The sequence below is a fragment of the Acinonyx jubatus genome, chromosome A2 (assembly GCF_027475565.1).
Source record: "Acinonyx jubatus isolate Ajub_Pintada_27869175 chromosome A2, VMU_Ajub_asm_v1.0, whole genome shotgun sequence".
Lineage (NCBI taxonomy): Eukaryota > Metazoa > Chordata > Mammalia > Carnivora > Felidae > Acinonyx > Acinonyx jubatus.
In genome coordinates this window covers 145,049,316-145,067,286 of record NC_069383.1, presented here as the reverse complement: position 1 = coordinate 145,067,286, position 17,971 = coordinate 145,049,316, and the positions used below count along the sequence as shown (strand labels likewise).

At 44.0% G+C, this 17,971-nt stretch overlaps 1 protein-coding gene across 6 annotated transcripts; it reads left to right on the top strand.

Moving 5' to 3' along the window:
• Positions 1-28: 28 nt before the first annotated feature.
• Positions 29-17,493, top strand: PHF7 (PHD finger protein 7). 6 transcript variants are annotated; one of them, XM_027038887.2, is made up of 11 exons: positions 35-368; positions 1,948-2,060; positions 2,776-2,828; positions 3,203-3,294; positions 8,232-8,333; positions 8,719-8,843; positions 9,306-9,465; positions 10,027-10,133; positions 10,619-10,735; positions 11,153-11,277; positions 11,487-12,023. In XM_027038887.2, the coding sequence occupies exons 2-11, from the start codon at positions 2,017-2,019 to the stop codon at positions 11,711-11,713; spliced, it is 1,152 nt and encodes a 383-aa protein (XP_026894688.2). In that variant the 5' UTR covers positions 35-368; positions 1,948-2,016; the 3' UTR covers positions 11,714-12,023. The 6 variants fall into 6 exon arrangements, with proteins under 6 accessions (XP_014940749.3, XP_026894688.2, XP_026894687.2 ...); XM_027038886.2 differs by having other exon boundaries at positions 35-699; XM_027038885.2 differs by having other exon boundaries at positions 35-754.
• The last annotated feature ends 478 nt before the right edge of the window (positions 17,494-17,971 follow it).

Genomic DNA, 17,971 nt, shown 5'->3' with positions numbered 1-17,971 from the left:
GAGGAAGGGGCGGGGCGGGCGCGCGGCCGTTAGCGCGCGGCCGTTAGCGGTCCTGCACCGGCAACGGTTGGTGTTCCGGTAGTCCCCGCGGCCGCAGTCTCCCTAGGTCGCAATGCGCGTGACCCGGCCCCCGTTTGCGCGCTCGCCCCCTTCGCTGGCGCAGTCACCGCGCGGGGCGGCCGCCCGTGAGGTAGCTCCCACGGCTTGTGACAACGAATAAAGCTCCGGACAGCAGAGCCCTCGGCGACAGCTGGGCGGGCGGCTCCGGCCGGGAGCGGCGGCCTGTGCGCTATCGGGAGGAGAGAGCGGCGGAGGCGACCTCCGGCCCGGGCTCGCACCAGCCGCCCGGCAGGCGCGACATGAACCTGGTCTGGCATTCGCGGGATGCTCCTTGAGCCCCTTCTCTGGCTATTACCTCCGGGGGACGGTTGTGGCCACACCGACACGTATTTTCCAAATCATTGTTTATTCTTGCGGCGGCGGGGCCGAACACGCTATTTTTAATTTTCTCAACAAGCCTTTACCCAGCATTCATCCAGTGAAACAGCTTGATAACCGTTTCAAGGGAGCATCCGCTCGGTTAAGAAGTCTCGGACTGAGCAGCTCGTGGAAGCCGGCATTTGCAAAGTCCCTCCTCAAATGCTCTGAAGATTGTTGAGTCTTCCCGTAACTATCAGTGTGCCCAGAATCCCATTCAAGGAACGTCTTGGTCCAGCGATGCAAAGCACTGACGTTTCAAGGTTTTATTTCTATTGTGAGATGGCCGGGATTTCCCCCCAACAACCCGAAGCCGCTCAGTAGCCACTAAAGTGGATCCCCTAGTGCACGCCCTCCTCCCTCCTCTTCCAGCCCGTCCAAGTGCTTTTGTTGAATAAGAAGCCCTCAGATGTCATTACTTCTGCAAGTGCAACTCAAGGGTCAGAGGAGGAGATGGAACAAACACAAAGAGAGGAAGAGCAGTCTAGTCTTAGTTTTCTGAACAGCTAGTTGCCTTAGTAGTTGTATCCATGGGGAACAGTTGACAGTCCCTGCAGATGTTCACGCTCCCCCGCTGTGATCTGAGGACATGGGTGCTGGAGTGTCTGTCCCTGGAGTGACCTGATTCACTCAGCTCTCCTTGGAAGAAATGCTGCCATCCTCTCCCTTCCTTCATGGGAGTGGATTTTATGTCTTTTTCATTTGTCTCTCAGGGATTTCCCTTTCAGGGATTTCCCCTTTAACCAATGAAAACTAAATTTTCAGTCTGCTGACATTTGTTGGGGGAGGAGTGGCAGGATGTCCTCTCCACTCTGGGACATCTTACTCTTGGCTCAGATCTAGACAAAGATTGGGAACAGACCAAACGTCAATGGCCTGCTGAGCTGGGTGAAAAGTGGTGTGATTTGTCAGTGTTCTCGTCTCCCACTAGGGGGGGGTTCTTGCTTCAGGCAGTCAAAATCCCAGGGGCTTTTTTTTTTTTTTTTTTTTTTTTACTAGAGCTACCTTCTCTAAGCTTTTACTGGGTGGAATTAAGGCACCTATACTTGGAGGCAAAAAGAACCTTTTTTTTTTCCCCCTGAGCACTCCCTCATGTATTTAGTAGGCACAAAGGCAAAAAAGACCCACTTAGGTCAAGCAATAATTCCAATTCTTACTCTGCTGAGTGATAGCAGTAACTCTGATCTTGGGGAAGTGCTTCTCTGTGACCTCTCTGTGCCTCAGTCTCATCTTGAAAATAGGGATAATGGTGGTACCTCCTGCATGAGAGTCTTTGTGAGTTAACACATGTAAAATGCCTAGAACAGTTCTTAACACAATTTAATATTTATTGGCTAATGCTAGCCTTGATACTGGGTGGGTCCCTTTTATTATGTCACATGAGTTGGGAGGTGAAGTACACTATTACTTTGACCCTGTGGAATCAAGTGTAGAATTAAATTGCTGACCAAGCCCTGTTTGTATTTATAGCTGGAAGAGCCGGTATTGTCCTCATAATAGTATAGAAGAATTCAAGTTAGGAGAGAGAGGCAGCAGCGAATGAAGACTATTAAAGAAAAGAAGAAGGAACGTCAAAGACTGAGGTAGAGTAGGTGATGTAAGGGAGTTTGGGAGAAATTGTCCAAAGGCCTGTGGCATATGCTATACTTGTGTGGCCTTGAGGGCTGAGGTTGGGTAGTATGGAAGCACACACCAGTGGTCCCCCGGAAGCTGCCCAGCAACCTATGCTCCTGGGGCTGTCCCTAATAACAAAGTGCTGGCACTGGAGCCCTAGATTCATATCCTGGCTCTAACACTTGCTAACACTAGGTGACCTGGGACAGGTTACTTCATTTCATTATGCCTCAGTTTCCTCATCTGGAAAATGTGCATACGAGCAATGCCCATTTTTAGAACCGTCTGTAGATTCTTGCTTACTGGCAATAGTGCTTCGCAATAGGAAATTCACACTCAATTTTAGTATTATTTTTTGATGCTTTATGAGCATGGTACCACCAGAGATTCAGAATATGTGGCAGAAGAAACAGTAAAAGTAAAAGGGGATTTGCTCTTGCATTCATTCAGTCTACACGGGCAGCACAGCCAACGGGAACAGAAAAGCACAATCTTACATAATTCAGATAACTTGGTACAGTTTGTGCTTTCAAAAAATATTCAATAAAAAAAGAAACTGATGCCTTAGCCTTTTGATATTTTGGCCCTTCCTCAGACCCATGGAGGCATTTTGAGGGAAATGTCACATTGGTAGTCGACAGGATCCTCAAAGACCACTTTGTACTTCTTCCTTCTCTTGTATAGAAAATCTGCCAAGACAAGGAGGGTAACCCAAAGGAAGCCGTCTTCAGGGCCTGGTAAGAAAGCCTGGAGGTTCTGTTCAACCGCATTCCGACTTCAGCAAAGGCCACCTGTGTAGGGCAACAAACTTGCTTCTCTGTCCTACTTCCCAGATTCTCTAAGATCCTGAAGAACTCAGGGTCCTTGATTTTTTAAATGTTCCAAAGTTCAAGAAACAAGTTAATTAAAGCCACTTGAGACAAAAGTATATGAAGTGTGCAGTTGTAGCCAATTCCCTAAAAAGTGGCCAAAATGTATAACTGATACCATGTAACACTTCATCCCAACCTCCATCCTTGTCAAAATGTCCTCTTCCCAATACTGGACTCCTCCTTGTATTTAGAGAGATGGTTATACTCCCAAACTGAATTCTTAACATTCTTTTTTCCAGTTTGCCGGCTATGCCTTCGAGAACCTGGGGATCCCGAAAAACTGGGGGAATTTCTTCAGAAAGACAATCTCAGTGTGCATTATTTTTGTCTTGTGAGTATAAGGTTCCTTTTCAATGTTTCATGGCATTTGCTATATAGTCTGTTCTCTGTTTTTCATCCAGCCTCAGATTTATAGCCCTGTTTGTTTTTCTTAATAGCTTTTTTCTTTTTTTTAACGTTTATTATTTATTTTTGAGAGAGAGAGAGAGAGAGAGAGAGTGAGTGGGGGAAGGTTAGAGAGAGAAGGAGGCACAGAATCCAAAGCAGGCACCAGGCTCCATCCGAGCTGTCAGCACAGAGCCTGATGCAGGGCTCGAACCCACAAACCATGAGATCATGACCTGAGCTGAAGTCTGATGCTTAACCAACGGAGCCACTCAAGTGCCCCAATAACCTTTTTCTTTTTAAAATATAGTTTTTAGGGGCTCCTGGGTGACCCAGTTGGTTAAATTTCTGACTTCAGCTCAGGTCATGATCTTGTGGTTCTTGAGTTCAAGCCCTGCGTCGAGCTCTTGTGCTGACAGCTCAGAGCCTGGAGCCTCCTTTGGATTCTGTGTCTCCCTCTCTCTCTGCCCCTCCCCCACTTGTTCTCCTTTCTCTCTCTCTCTCTCTCTCTCAAAACTAAATATTAAAAAAATTTTTTTTAATCCTAGTTTTGAAAAGTAATACCAGAGGTACCTGCTATAAAATCCTGGCAGTATAAAGTATGTACAATTAAACAGTACATTCTCAAACAGTATTCCCAATACTTCTCAAAACAGCATTCCCAATCTTTCCCCCTCTCCCCAGAAGCACATGCTATCAACTGTCCTTCAAGCTGTTGTTTGCACTATGCTGTTTCTTAATTAGCTATAATTTGCGTACTATAGAATGTATCCATTTTAAGTGTACAATTTGATGAATTTTTATAAGCTCTTATATCATGGGGATATAATGTATATCCTCATGTAAACACTGCCCCAATCAAAGTAAATATTTCCATCATTGGAAAGTTCCCTCCTGCACTCTTCTAGTCAGTCCCCTCAGAGATCATCACGTTCTGATCCATAGATTACTTTTGCCTTTTATTATACTTCATATAAATGGAATCATACAGCATTTGCACTCTTGTTTCTGGCTTCTTTTGCTCAATACAGCATTTTGGAGATTAACCCATGTCATTGCATGTACGGGTAGCTTGTACCTTTTTGTCCCCTAGTAGTATTCTGTTCTATGAATATTTTATAATTGGCTTATTTATCCATCTGCTGATGGACATTTGAATTGTTTCCATTTGAGGCCTATTATGAATAAAGTGGCAATGACTATTCCTGTACAAGTGTTTTTGTGAACACGCATTTTCACTTCTCTTGGACAAATGCCTAGGAGTGGAATTACTGGTTGTATGCTAACTGCGTGTTTAACTTTATGTGAAGTTGCCAAATCACTTTTCAAAGAGATTGTACCAGTTTACACTCCCACTAGCAATTTCTGAGAATTCTGGTTGCACAATATTCTTGCAGTTCTTGCAGAACTTGATATGGTCGATCTTTTTCATGTTAGCCATTCTATTAGGTGTGTACTGGGATTTCATTGTAGTTTTAATTTGCATTTCTCTGTTGACTTAAGATGTTGAGCTTCTTTTGTGTGCTTACTGGCCATTCACTTATGTTCTTTTGTGAAGTGTCTGAACAAATATTTTTCCTTTGTAAAAGTAGAGCTGTTTTGTCTTATCAAGTTATAAGAGTTTTTAAATATATTCTGGATATAAATCCTTTTTCAGGCATGTGTATGCTTTGTCACTATTTTCTCCAAGTCTGTGGCTTGCCTTTTCATTTTCTTAATGGTGTCTTTCGAAGAACAAATGTTTTTAATTTTGATGAAGTTCAGCTTATCAGTTTTTTTTTTCTTTTATGGTTAGTGCTTTTTGTGTGTGTCCCAAGAAATCTTTGCCTACTCATTGAATTACCTTGGTGCGTTTGTCGAAGCCAATTAACCATGTATCTTTGGATCTGGGTGATTTATTTTATGTCATTGATCTGTGCATCATCCTTACAACAGTACTGCATTGTCTTGATTATTGTGGCTTTATGGTGTCTTGAACTCAAGATTTATAAGTTCTACTGTCTTTTTAAGATTGTTTTGGCTATCAGGTCCTTTTCCATGAAAATCTATATTTAGCTTGTGAGTTTTTCCTTAAAAAATAAAAAAAGCCTGTTGGGATTGAGATTGGGGTTGCAGTGAATTTATAGGTCAATTTGGGAAGAATTGATGAATAAGATTGAATCTTCCAATCCATGGATGTCATATATTTCCCCATTTATTTGGGCCTTTTAAATTTTGTCTCAGCAATGTTTTTTTTTTAATTTATTTGTTATTTATTTTTTTATTCAGCAATGTTTTTTAGTGAAGTCTTGCACATCTTTTATTAAATGAGTGCCTAAATATTTTGTGACTTTCATGCTATTATGAATAGTATTTTAAAATTTCAGTTTCAAATTTGTTGCTGGCATATATAAGTGCAGCTTATTTTGTATGTTGATTTTGTATCCTGAAATCTTGTTAAATTCATTTATTTAGTAGTTTTTTTATTTTTAAATTTGTTGGTAAATGCCTTAGGATTTCCTGTGTACACAATCATGTAGTGTGAATAAAGACAGTTCTACTTCTTCATTTCCAACCTTTAAATTTATTTATTTATTTTATTTTTTATTTTTTTAAATTTACATTCAAGTTAGTTATCATATAGTACAACAGCGATCTCAGGAGTAGATTCCTTAGTGCCCCTTACCCATTTAGCCCATTCCCCCTCCCACACACCCTCCAGTAACCCTCTGTTTGTTCTCCATATTTAAGAGTCTCTTATGTTTTGTCCTCCTTCCTGTTTTTATATTATTTTTGCTTCCCTTCTCTTATGTCATGTTTTGTATCTTAAAGTCCTCATATGAGTGAAGTCATGTGATATTTGTCTTTCTCTGACTAATTTCGCTTAGCATAATACCCGCTAGTTCCATCCTGATAGTTGCAAATGGCAAGATTTCATTCTTTTTGATTGCTGAGTAATACTTGTGTGTGTGTGTGTGTGTGTGTGTGTGTGTGTGTGTGTGTGTATACACACACATACATATGCACCACATCTTCTTTTCCAATCTTTAAATTCTTTTCATTCTCCTTGCCCTATTATACTAGTTAGGACTTTCAATCTAGTGTTGAATAGGAATTACATGAGTACATATCCTTGTGTTATTCCCAGCATCAGAAGACAGCATCCTATTTTTCAACATTAAAATATGATGTTAACTGTAGGCTTTTAATCAGATTGAAGAAGTTTCCTTTTATTTCTAGTTTGCTGAGGATATCATGAATGTGTGTTGAATTTTCTCAAATGCTTTTTTATTTTTACATCTACTGAGATGATCATTTTTCTTCTTTCTTTTGTTAATGTGGTTTGTTACATCAATTGAATTTTTTAATGCATTTGTGGTATAAACCCTGCTTGATCATGATGTATTATCCTCTTTATATGGTACTGGATTCAATTTGCTAATATTTTGTTTCATTTTTACATCTATACTTGTGAGAAAGATTGATCTGTGATTTTCCTCTCTTGTAAATCCTGTGTGGTTTGGGTACCAGGTCTTGGCTAATCTCAATGCCTTTACAAGCATATACATTTTCAACATAAAAATAAACATACTATACACAGTGTTTTGTATTTTGCTTGTTTTTTTTTTAATCTCTTAATACTTATGAAGATCTTTCCCCATGGAACATATTGGTCTGTTTTTTTTCTTTTAATAGCTAATTGGTATTCCATGGTATGGGGGATTAAAGTATTAAACTGCTCTTAAATGACATTTAGATTATTTGTGATCTTCCATTGTTGATTTTTCTGTTTATAGAAATAATAGGTGTTCATTGTAGAAAACATTAATAATAGGAGTATAAAAACAAATCACTCATATAGTCCTAAAGACCTGAGATAATCAGTGTTAAATAGATATGTTTAAGCCTAATTGGAAACAAATCTGTAATTCAAGCATCCTCAAGTCGTCTAGCCTTGTAGGGTCACCCTTCTATAATGTCAGAATAAAATAACCTGAGCCCCCATTATATATTACATGTAATCACTGCAGCCAGTCCAGTGCCCTCCCCAGTATTTTTGGAAGATTCTTGGGGTGGGGCTGGGGTGCTGGCATTTTTCCAGTGTACATACACATACATAACAGTTTATGGGTACATGAACAGTTTATCTTCTTTTTTCTTGATTTCGCATTCTAGAATCGGCTGTGGGGGCTTTTCAGAAACAAAAAGGCTTTTAAAGTGTGTTTTTAAAGAAAAGTTCAATTCCTTCCCCTCACCAATAGGGCAGAATGACTACAGTCAGATTTTAAAGCCCTGTTTCCCTTCCTGTAGAGAATACACTCTGAGAAGAGCATATTCTGTACCAAGGGTCAGTACAGTGGGTGGGCTAAGAGTGTGGGTTCTGTGGGCCTGGATGTGAATGTCAGCTCTGCTGCCTCCTTGCTGTGTGACTCCAGCCGTTTCACTTACCATCCTGTACCTCTATGGGCTCCTCTGAAAGAGGAGGACCACAATAGCATCTGTATCACAGGGTTATAGTGAACATAAAATGAGTCAGTACACAGCATTTGTTTCCCCAAAGGGCTCAGCACACAAAAGCAATCCTCAGTAAATGAGAGGCAGTGTAGCACAAAGGTATGTAAGGGCCCAGGTTCTGGAGTCCCGTAACCTATAAAATGGGATGATGACAGTACCTACCTCTTGAAGTTGTTATGAGGATTAAATGAGTTAATATTTGAAAAGCACCTAGAGCACCCAACACATTACACAGTTAATTCTGTGTAAGCCCTTTGTCAAGTAAATTACCTATAAATGCATATACGCTGTATATCCTGCCCAACTCTGTATACCCTGTCTTCTTCCTCACCCCATTGCACTGTTTCATTGATCATCAATGTTGACAGCCTGCTTCTACTGCTCCCCCAGATCCTATCTAGCAAGCTGCCTCAGAGAGGCCAGTCCAACAGAGGTTTCCATGGATTCTTGCCGGAAGACATCAAAAAGGAGGCAGCCCGGGCTTCTAGGAAGGTTAGAATCCCCCAGTACAGGGGCCTGGGCCTTGGGATAGGCCTCTTCTCATACCTCTCTGATCGTCCCTGTTTCTGTTCTTTTCCCTACCTGTTAGTTTAGAAGTCAAAGGACTCCTGGATTTCCCAATTGGTCCTCCTTTTAAGTTGCGTGCTTCTCTGGGGTGTAGTACCCTAAGTGAGGAGAGGGAGCAACATCCTGGGAAAACAAATAATCTAGTGCCACTTGAAACGCAGCTTCAGGGTGCCCCCCAGAGCTTTCAGGTCAACCAAGGAAAGGGAATGGCTTTTGCTTCATAGAATTTCCCTTCCATAGAGTGACGTGCCACAGAATGTCTGTTTGTCTTTCTTGGGGCCCTGAGCACTGCCTGGGATCTCATTTGCAGATCTGCTTTGTGTGCAAGAAAAAGGGAGCTGCCATCAACTGCCAGAAGGATCAATGCGTCAGAAACTTCCATCTTCCTTGTGGCCAAGAAAGGGGTTGCCTTTCACAATTTTTTGGAGAGTACAAGTGAGTGACGAAGGGGAAATGTCGGGCTGCCCTTTCGCAAGTTGCTCTGAATTGGCCACTGAGGAAATCAGAGTCCAGTTCTCACGGGCCTGTTTTGATTCACTGGTGAATCTGTCCCACCATTCAATAATGAGAAACAGTGTCTTGGCTTGGTGATTTCACAGGGGTTACTTCTTGCTTCCCATCCCCTTCTTAAATTACAAACAGCTGGGGTTCTTAGACAGCTGCTCAGAGCTAAGCGGGGCTTTCAGGAACAGGAGGCTGTGGAGATAGTCCCCGGAGTTTTGTTCAGTTGGGGAACAGCTGTGAGGAGGCATGTGGGCTGTTCCTCCCCCTGCTCCCCTCCTCCCCACGAGCGAGGAGGTTCACTGCACAACGGCCTGGGTGGTTGCCCTTCCTAGGCCGGGCAGCTGGAAGACAGCATCAACGATGAGCCAAGTAAGTCTGTTTACTCTGCTACAGATCATTTTGTGGAAAACATCGCCCAACACAGGACATCCAGCAGGGGAAGGCAGGGGAGGAAAGCTGTGTCTTATGTTGTGAAGACTTATCCCAAGCAAGTGTTGAAAACATCCAGAGTCCATGTTGTAGTCAAACTGTCTACCACCGCAAGTGCATACAGGTGGGCCTTTCTCTGCCCTGGGGACCTCCCACATTTTCTCTAGTTCACAGCACCTTGGGAATGCTCAGGCAGTCTCGGCTTCTGTGCTCCATCCTGGAGGCCTGTATGCAGGGGTGGTTCCAGGCAGTCAGAGGAAAAGTCAGCCCAGTCTCTCGTCACTCGTGACTTGTAAGACCTCATTCATGATAACATTTAGACTGAACAAAATCCTTAGGATGGCTAGAGCAAATGAGTTTAACCTAGAATGAGTCAAGCAGCCTCAAATCAGGCTTATTTCCTGAAATAGAAGGAAAAGGACCCCGAACGGGTCAGCACTGCCAAGCCCCACAGCCAGAGATGACAGCTGAGGCACTCCTGGGAGGTTTCTTGAATTGAGCTTGGTCTCTGGTCTGATACCTGGATTTGCACCCCTCACACTAGCTTACCCATAGCTCTTCAATGGAAATCTCCAGTCAAGCTCTCTTAGCAACATCCTCTTTGTGAATGAGGGTTGGGGTGGAGAGGGGGTGATCAAAGATGGTGTTTTTATAAACACAACGCTCTTCCATGTTTCTCTTACAGAAATATGCTCACACATCAGCAAAGCATTTCTTCAAATGTCCACAGTGTAACAATCGAGAAGAGTTTCCTCAAGAAATGCTAAGAATGGGAATTCATATTCCAGACAGGTAGTGGAAACTCTAAGGCAGGGATTGAGCCAGGGAGTGGGTTGCTAGATTTCTAGAGAGGAGGTGAGTGTGAGGGTAGTTCAGAAAATGAAGAAGCAGCCCATGCCTTTGTATATGGGAAAGAGGGAAGGAGCGGAGGGAGGGCTTTTTAGTTATAAAAAGAAAAATTGGGAGGGAATCATGGGGGTTGGGGTAGACATGTTCCTGAAAAGGGTACTTGGGTATCAGAATTCCCTGGTGGGTTCGTTCTTGAATTCCAGTGGGGAACTAAGGAACACGACACCCCCCCCACCCCAACCCCGCCCCATGTTCCACTCATCCTGCCTCAACCCTCTTCCACTTCAGGCCGCTCAGCCCATCTTGTTTAAAATAGTCAGGCAGGCTGTTGCACTCTTTTCCTGTGCTAGCTCTAGTTCTTTCTACTTCCTCCCAGGTTTCACCACCGATTACATGCCCCTTACTCAGTATTTCTTCTCCCACTGTAGAGATGCTGCCTGGGAACTCGAGCCAGGGGCTTTCTCGGAGTTGTATCAGCGCTACCAACATTGTGATGCCCCCATCTGTCTGTATGAACAAGGCAGAGACAGCTTTGAGGACGAAGGGTAGGGAAAGGCTCCTGGCTAGAAAGATCTTTCATTGGTGCCATCATAGAGTTAGACCTTGGCACAGTTATTAGGAGCAAGAAACTTGCTCTTGTGTGCAGACCTCAGGGTGAATTCAGGTCCCATTCTCACCAGTCCAGGATTCACTCCTGCACAAGTGGACAGGTCCCTGCAGGGCCTGCTCCTCCTTGTGCCCAGGGCAGAAACCCTCAGATCCAATTCTTTCCCAAATCCACCTTTTGAGTGTCCGTGCCTGACTGCGGGGTCCGGGACTTGGCACTCAGCCACATGTGGGTCACAGGTAAAACGTATGGTGAAAAATGCCTGGGAAGCCCTCGGCAAAGGCCTGGCCTATAGCTAGCCTCCCGAGAGTGATAGTGTAATATTTGTCTCCACGACCCTTGGCTCTTCCTGCAGGAGATGGCGCCTCATTCTGTGTGCTACATGCGGATCCCACGGAACTCATAGGGACTGCTCTTCTCTTAGAGCCAACAGTAAGAAATGGGAGTGTGAAGAGTGTGCACCTTCTGCTGAAGCCACAGGTGGGACCAGAGGGATGGTCTGGTCTAAGAACTGGGGTGGAGGTGGGGGGACTTGTGGTGCCTGGGAAAGGGGGAGGGCTTGCCGCCAGATGGGGACTCGTGGTTGGTGCCTTTAGTTTGGGAAGGAAAGCGGCTAGGTAGGGGCTTAAGGACCTGAGCCTGAGAGGCAGAGGGTTGAGTCTTCCTCTCCCACCTTTCTTTCACCACAGACCACACACTTGAAAACTCAGGTGCCGTCCCTTGCTGCAGCAGCACCTTCCACTCCGGGGGGCATTTCTGCAGAGACACCAGCCTGGAAGAGAACCCAGGCCCTTCTTGTACTGATTGGCCAGGACCTTACTTACTAGAAAAACCAGAGTCCTCTGGTGGCAGGAGGGGCCACTCCTGGCAGTCCAAGGGTGTCAAAATCACTAAGAGCAGCAAAAAATCCAAGTAACAGCTTCTGAGTAGTAGCTGCTGAGCACATTTGGGTATGAAGCTGTGCTCCTCCATTGGGTTTGGGAGAGGGGGCCTTTGGGACTGTGAGACAAGGAAAGGGGGCCAGCAGTGAGAGTAAGAACCTAGGAAAGAGAAGTCCCAGGGGAGATGCCAACCTCAGAACGTGTTAGTGGTTATGAGAGCATCTCAGCTCTTTCTGCCTCGTCCCCAGAGAGCCCTCTTCTCTTCTCCCACCCTAGTCTGGTTCTCATATGCCTCTTCTTACTTCACCCACGTTTGTTATTATGCAAATAAAGGTTTTCTCTCCATTGGTGTCTCCTCATAAATTCACTCTGGAATTTATCTAGCATTCGGAGGAATCCAGAGGGCATAGTGAGGAAATAGAAAACTCATGCTTCTACTCTATAAAATGCGGTGGATAAATGTAGAATTCTCAGCTTAGAACATAGACATGTTGCTTTGGAGGGAAGCAGTTTGCAGGGAAATCAACTTTACAGGTGGGGGCAGAGATTTCATCGTTGCACAAATAAACACAGGCTCCCATCAGGGAGGTGAGCCCACAAAGGAGTTTACACTGGACTGAGAATGGGCCACTATTTCAGGGCCAACCAGGCCAACCAGGGCAGGGACTGCCATGCTCACACTGGGTGGAAGGACTCTGTTCACTCAGGCGGTGCGGTCGGCAGCGTACCTCCACTGAAAACCTTGCTGCCTGGTGACTCGGGCATTTCTTTCTGTCTCGGGTAAGGGAGCCGTGCCAGGACAGCCACATTAGACAAGGCAGCTAGGAATCTGGCAGAAGGTCTTGGGAGAAATTGAATGGAACCTATCTCACATTTGTTTGTTTTTAATGATTTTGTGGGATTTAGATTAGTGGGGGAAACTCAGGACCTTTGCCAGATACTCAGTTCTCAGGGTCTCACTGAGTCATTGTCACCGATGACGGAGGATAGGGTTCTCCATTCAAATGTTGCTGACCCGTGGGGACTTAACATCCTTGGTGCTTACAGTGATCACTTTCAGATTTGACCAGATTCACTTGGAATCACATGGGGTGTGGGGTGAGGTACTTGTCTTTTTACTATTATTAAAGTATATAGTAAAGTAATGCAGAATTTTAAAAGCCTTAAATTGAGAAGTACTAAAAGGAGAGTATAATGAAAATAGTCTTTTGAATTACCCTTCCCTACCCTCGTCCCATTCCCTAAAGCCAACCACCTTCCATTTTTTTTAGCCATTTCTTGATTTATCAATCTTATATACTACTGACTTCCTATTTTGTTACATAAGGATCTAGCTAGCACCTTTAAAGCCTTTCATTCTCTCCATCTTTTATCATTGCATCACCATCTTTGTTACATTAACCTTCAGTATTTACGTTAGTAACCTTCAGTTTACTTATTATGACTATGTAAATGCTGTGTACTTCTGAGCCAGGCAGTACACTAGGATTATTTTTCCTCTCTTGGACATTGGTTCTTTCCTGAAATGAATTCCTATCTCTTTGTTAATTGCTCAATTTGCTATGTACCTGTGGCTAATTCTCAAATGTTCCACATGACAATTACCTCAAAATACAGTTTCCCTCATAAGCCAGACATCAGGTCACTATCAGCTGCCCTTCTTTTCTGGAAGACCTGCCTCCTCCTAGAGCTCACTGCTCACTGGGCCTACTGCACAGCTAACACCCCAGGGCTACCCACGACTGAGCCTTTTTTCTTCCTTTTCTCTCTGGTGATTTTGATGACTCAGTGTTGTGCTTCCTAGCCTGGCTTCCAAGGACACCTTGTCAGAGCTCTGCAAGAGACAGAAGAGTTTTTAAATTGTGGATTTTCATTTCAAAAATCCATTTTTTACCTATCCTAAAGACTCAATTCTTATAATTCACAACTGAAAGACACTTCCAAGATTAAGACTTTAGTTCTTAATCTAGAATTTCTGTAACTTGGGTCACCAGGCACATTCTCAAGACATCTGGGGTAGTATCTTTGAATCTACTTGTGGGGCACCTGGGTGGCTCAGTCAGTTAAGTGTCTGACTCTTGATTTTGGCTCAGGTCATGATCTCACGGTCGTGAGATCGAGCCCCATGTTGGGTTCCACACTGGGCATGGGAGCCTGCTTAAGACCCTCTTTCTTCCTCTCCCTCTTCCTCCGACCCTCCCCAGATCTCACTCCCTCAAAAAGTAAAAATTTTTTTAAAAATCCACTTGTATACTACTCAAGTGTGAGAGGTGCCATCTTAACTGAAAGTAGTGGGCCTCTAATAGCGCTTTCTGGACTCCAGCTGCAGTGGATGGGAGGTAGAGCTTGTGGTGGGGGTGGGGGGTGGGGTGCCTTTGTCACCCAGACATTCAACTCCCTGAACATCTTATGAGTACCTAGCATGTTCTTATGGGAACAGCACATGTGCGCATGCACACACTCCCACCCGTTAACTTTTTCTTCATCTCTATACCTTTACTCTCCATTTATATTAATAGCCAATACCATTCTTGTAGATTGGAAAGTCCCCAACTTTGAAATGTTCTCTTCTTCATCTGGGCCTAATCAGTCATTCTCCACTAAATAACAGGGCTATCTTTCTTTCTTTTTCTTTCTTTCTTTCTTTCTTTCTTTCTTTCTTTCTTTCTTTCTTTCTTTCTTTCTTTTTTAAACAGGGCTTTTTTTCTTAAACGAACTCTTAGTTTAGGATAGTTTTAGATTTACAAAAAAAAAAAAAGTGTGAAGATAGTACAGGGAGTCCCCAAATATCCCAAACCCGGTTTTCCCCGTTATTACTGTCTTAATATGGTACATTGTTACAATTAATGAACAATATATTATTATGAACTAAAACCCAAAGTTTATTTAGATTTCCTTAGTTTTTACCTAATGTCTCTTTTCTGTTCCAGGATCCCATCCAGGATACCACATTGCATTGAGTCGTCATGTCTCCCTAGGTTCCTCTTGGCTGTAACAGTTTGTCAGATTTTCCTTGTTTTTGATGACCTTGGCAGTTTTGAGGAGTACTGGTCAGGTATTTTGAGAGCCCTCAGTTTGAATTTGCCTGATGTTTTTCTCATGATTAGACCAGGATTATGGGCCTGGGAGAGGGAGAGCACACAGGTAAAGTGCTGTTGTCGTCACATCATATCCAAATTACATTCTGTCAACAAGTCTTCTGCTGATGGTGACCTTGATCACCTGGTCAAGGAGTGTTTGTCAGGTTTCTCCAGTGTAAAGTTACTTCTTTTCCCCCCTTTCCAGACTGTGCCTTTTGGAAGAAAGTTACTCTGTGTAGCTCACAATTAATGAGCAGGGATTTATGCCCCCTCCCTCCTTGAGGACAGAATATCTAATTATTTGGAATTCTTCTGCATGGGAGATTTACCTATTCTCTCCCATTTATTTATTCAGTCATTTGTTTATATCAGTCTAGACTTAGGGATATGTATAGTATACTCTGAGTTATAATCCAGTACTACTTGATTTATTTTGTTGCTCAAATTATTCTAGCTTTGGCCACTGGGAGTTCCTGTGTCCTTTTCACATACCACTATTATTGAGTGGGGTTTTTTTTTTCTGTTGTTTTTCTGAGCACTTCTTTACTTTTTGGAGCTACAAGATGCCCCAGGCTCATCTTGTATGTTTTAAATATGTGTTTTCACAAATGGTGTGTCTATTAGAAATAATTAGTGTTTTATAACTTAGGTCCTAAAACGAATAGTGCACTTGAGGAGGGTAGAAATAGATGTTACATAAAAATTCCCAAAGCACCTTCTCTACTTTCTCTAATTCTTACCTTTGTAGTAAGCATAAACTAAGGCCAGAATCCCAGAACTTCCTCCTATTTCCCTTTATCTTCAACCACCCTCTTTCTTATCAATTTGAGTGTTTTACAGACATTTGCATTCCTCACTATCCCAATTGCCAGGGCTCAGCTCTAGACCCCTGTGCCTCAGAGGACTGCAGGAAAAGCCTTCTGTCTTCATGGGTTCCTATGTCCACTTGCTTTGCTGACACATCCACTCTTTTCCCTTATGATAATTGCCATAAAGCATCTGCTAGCTCTTTACTTAGAATGGCTCTGCTGAGATTGGCATCCAAGCAAGGCCTTCCACAAATACGGCCCTACTCTTCTGCATCTTCCTGGATACCCCACCCACAGGCACTCTGCCCTGGCTACCCTGGAACCCTGGCCCTGAGCATGAAGTCTGCACTCCGGAGAGCCATACATAACCTTTATCCTCAGCCTGTTGAATCCAGCCTAAGGGCCATTTCTTCACCCTTAGGCACTGCCACTGGTCTCTGTTTATACTCCTATTAGGGCTAGCATCATTCTCCACCTGATCCTACAGTTGTGGATCTATCTCTCCCACTAGATTGGAAGCCCCCTGAAGGCAGGGACCTGTCTGTCTTATTAACGTTTCTCCACTCATGTTGTCTGACTCTGGACCCCACATTCAGAGACAGTGTGATGTCTACTGCATTGATGGAAGTGCTTATACCTTGTATGCATAAGCCTGTTGTTTTACTGTCAAACACCAGAGGGCACTGTCACATATTGAGGAAGAAGGTTATAACCCTTTAGAGCTGGAAGTTTGAAAAGTTTGCTTCTATTCTGGGATTGTATAGGACTTAATTCTCTTCACTTGTTCTAAATACATCCATTTGCGTTTATTCATGAGATATGCTCCTACTGGATTTTGAAATTAGTATAAAAGTTATTAATGACACTTTCATCCCAGGTCAAAGACTCAGACAGGTCTGCCTTCATGATCTATCCAGACCCAAAGTGATTGTCCTAATTGCAGCTGCCCTCCTCCTACCTCCAAAAAATGACTGCCAGTCGCAAAGGACATGGGTGAAACAGTTCTGTTCTTTTGCCCCACCCTCCTTATATACCACACACACACACACACACACACACACACACACGCACAGGCCTCCCTCTAGTTAGTGACATCAATGGCTCTAACCTAAGGACCAGGCAGGAGGTTGCTATGAGAAATAGCAAATCCATTGGCCCTGCCCCCAGGGACCCTGTGTTAGCTCCTGTGTGCTCCCAGGCTGGAGGTGAGTTGCAGCATCTTTGGGGTCCCCGGGCATGAGAAGTCTCCCTACTAACTAAGCCAGGACACCCCATTCCAGAGGCGTCTGAGATTTGGCAGGATCTCATGCCTTGTACATTTTTTTTTCCAGAAAGCAATGTGGCAATTGGAGGCCATAAACCAAAAAGGTGATATTTTTCAGAAAACAAAAACCCAAAACCTCGTTCTAGCTTCTCTGTGGCAAACCACCTCTAGTATGTGCAACAGCATGAGACCCATATGGAAGGAGAGAGGCCCAGGGCTCCTCCCTCTTGTCTTTGGTATAAACTTGTTCCTTGACCCTGCCCTGCGAGCACCTCTGATAAACAGGAAGGCATCTGCGCCATCAGTGTCCATCCCCCTCAGAGCATCTGAGACCTGTCTGGGCCATCAAAGCCATCCCCAGCCCCCAGGAGCATTGTGGAGGGGACTCCAGCCTCACCAAAAACAATTCTCCATTGTGTTCCCCCCTTGGAAATCAGGGATTTGTAAACAGGCCCTACATTTAGACTGGTCCTGCCCTGTCTTTGTGCTGGTGTGTTGTTTTTTCTTCCCTAAACAATGTCCTTTCCAGCAGGCCTAGCAGTTCACACCATTGTCTGAGACCCTTGGACTACAGGAAACAGCACCAGATTCTTATCGGCTGGGGGTGGGGGGCAGCATGAACAGATGAGGTCATGTCCATAAACCAAGCTGCTGGTCTGCCACATCATTCTTCTGTATCTTTATCTGTGAGAGCAGAGCCCCCCTTGTCCTCCTAACAGGCCACTCTGGGCTTTGAGTGTTCCAACTACTATAGTTCCCTCCATTTGATGACAGACAGGCCTCTATTGATTCATTTTGGAATCCTTGCCAGACCACAACTGTCCCCTTGTCCTGGTCTTCCCTCTCTGTCCAAGAGGATGCTTATGGAAGTGAAACACACCCTGTTGGGATGGATTAAGGTACACTCCAGTCATCTTCCTCCTTGGGGGAAAGAGGTCAAGACTGGTCACCTGAGTCCCCCTCAGCTGAGTCCTTGAGTGCAAGCTACTAGCTGACTGCTAAGGCCTGGTGTGAGGTTAGGGGCTGGCGTCCCTTATAAGGCCTCCCTGGAGTCTGTGCAGCATTTCCCATCCTCGGTGAAGAATGATCTTTTTTTTTTTTTTTAATTAAGTTCTTTCTTATTGTCCTCCACATGGGGAG

What these genes read in the sequence shown, in the direction of transcription:
- PHF7 (XM_027038887.2), top strand. Translation starts at nt 2,017, where the DNA reads ATGAAGACTATTAAAGAAAAGAAGAAGGAACGTCAAAGACTGAG. An exon ending in ACCACCGCAAGTGCATACAG is followed by an intron (nt 9,466 to 10,026) that starts GTGGGCCTTTCT and finishes TTTCTCTTACAG; the next exon opens with AAATATGCTCACACATCAGC. An exon ending in ACCTTCTGCTGAAGCCACAG is followed by an intron (nt 11,278 to 11,486) that starts GTGGGACCAGAG and finishes CTTTCACCACAG; the next exon opens with ACCACACACTTGAAAACTCA.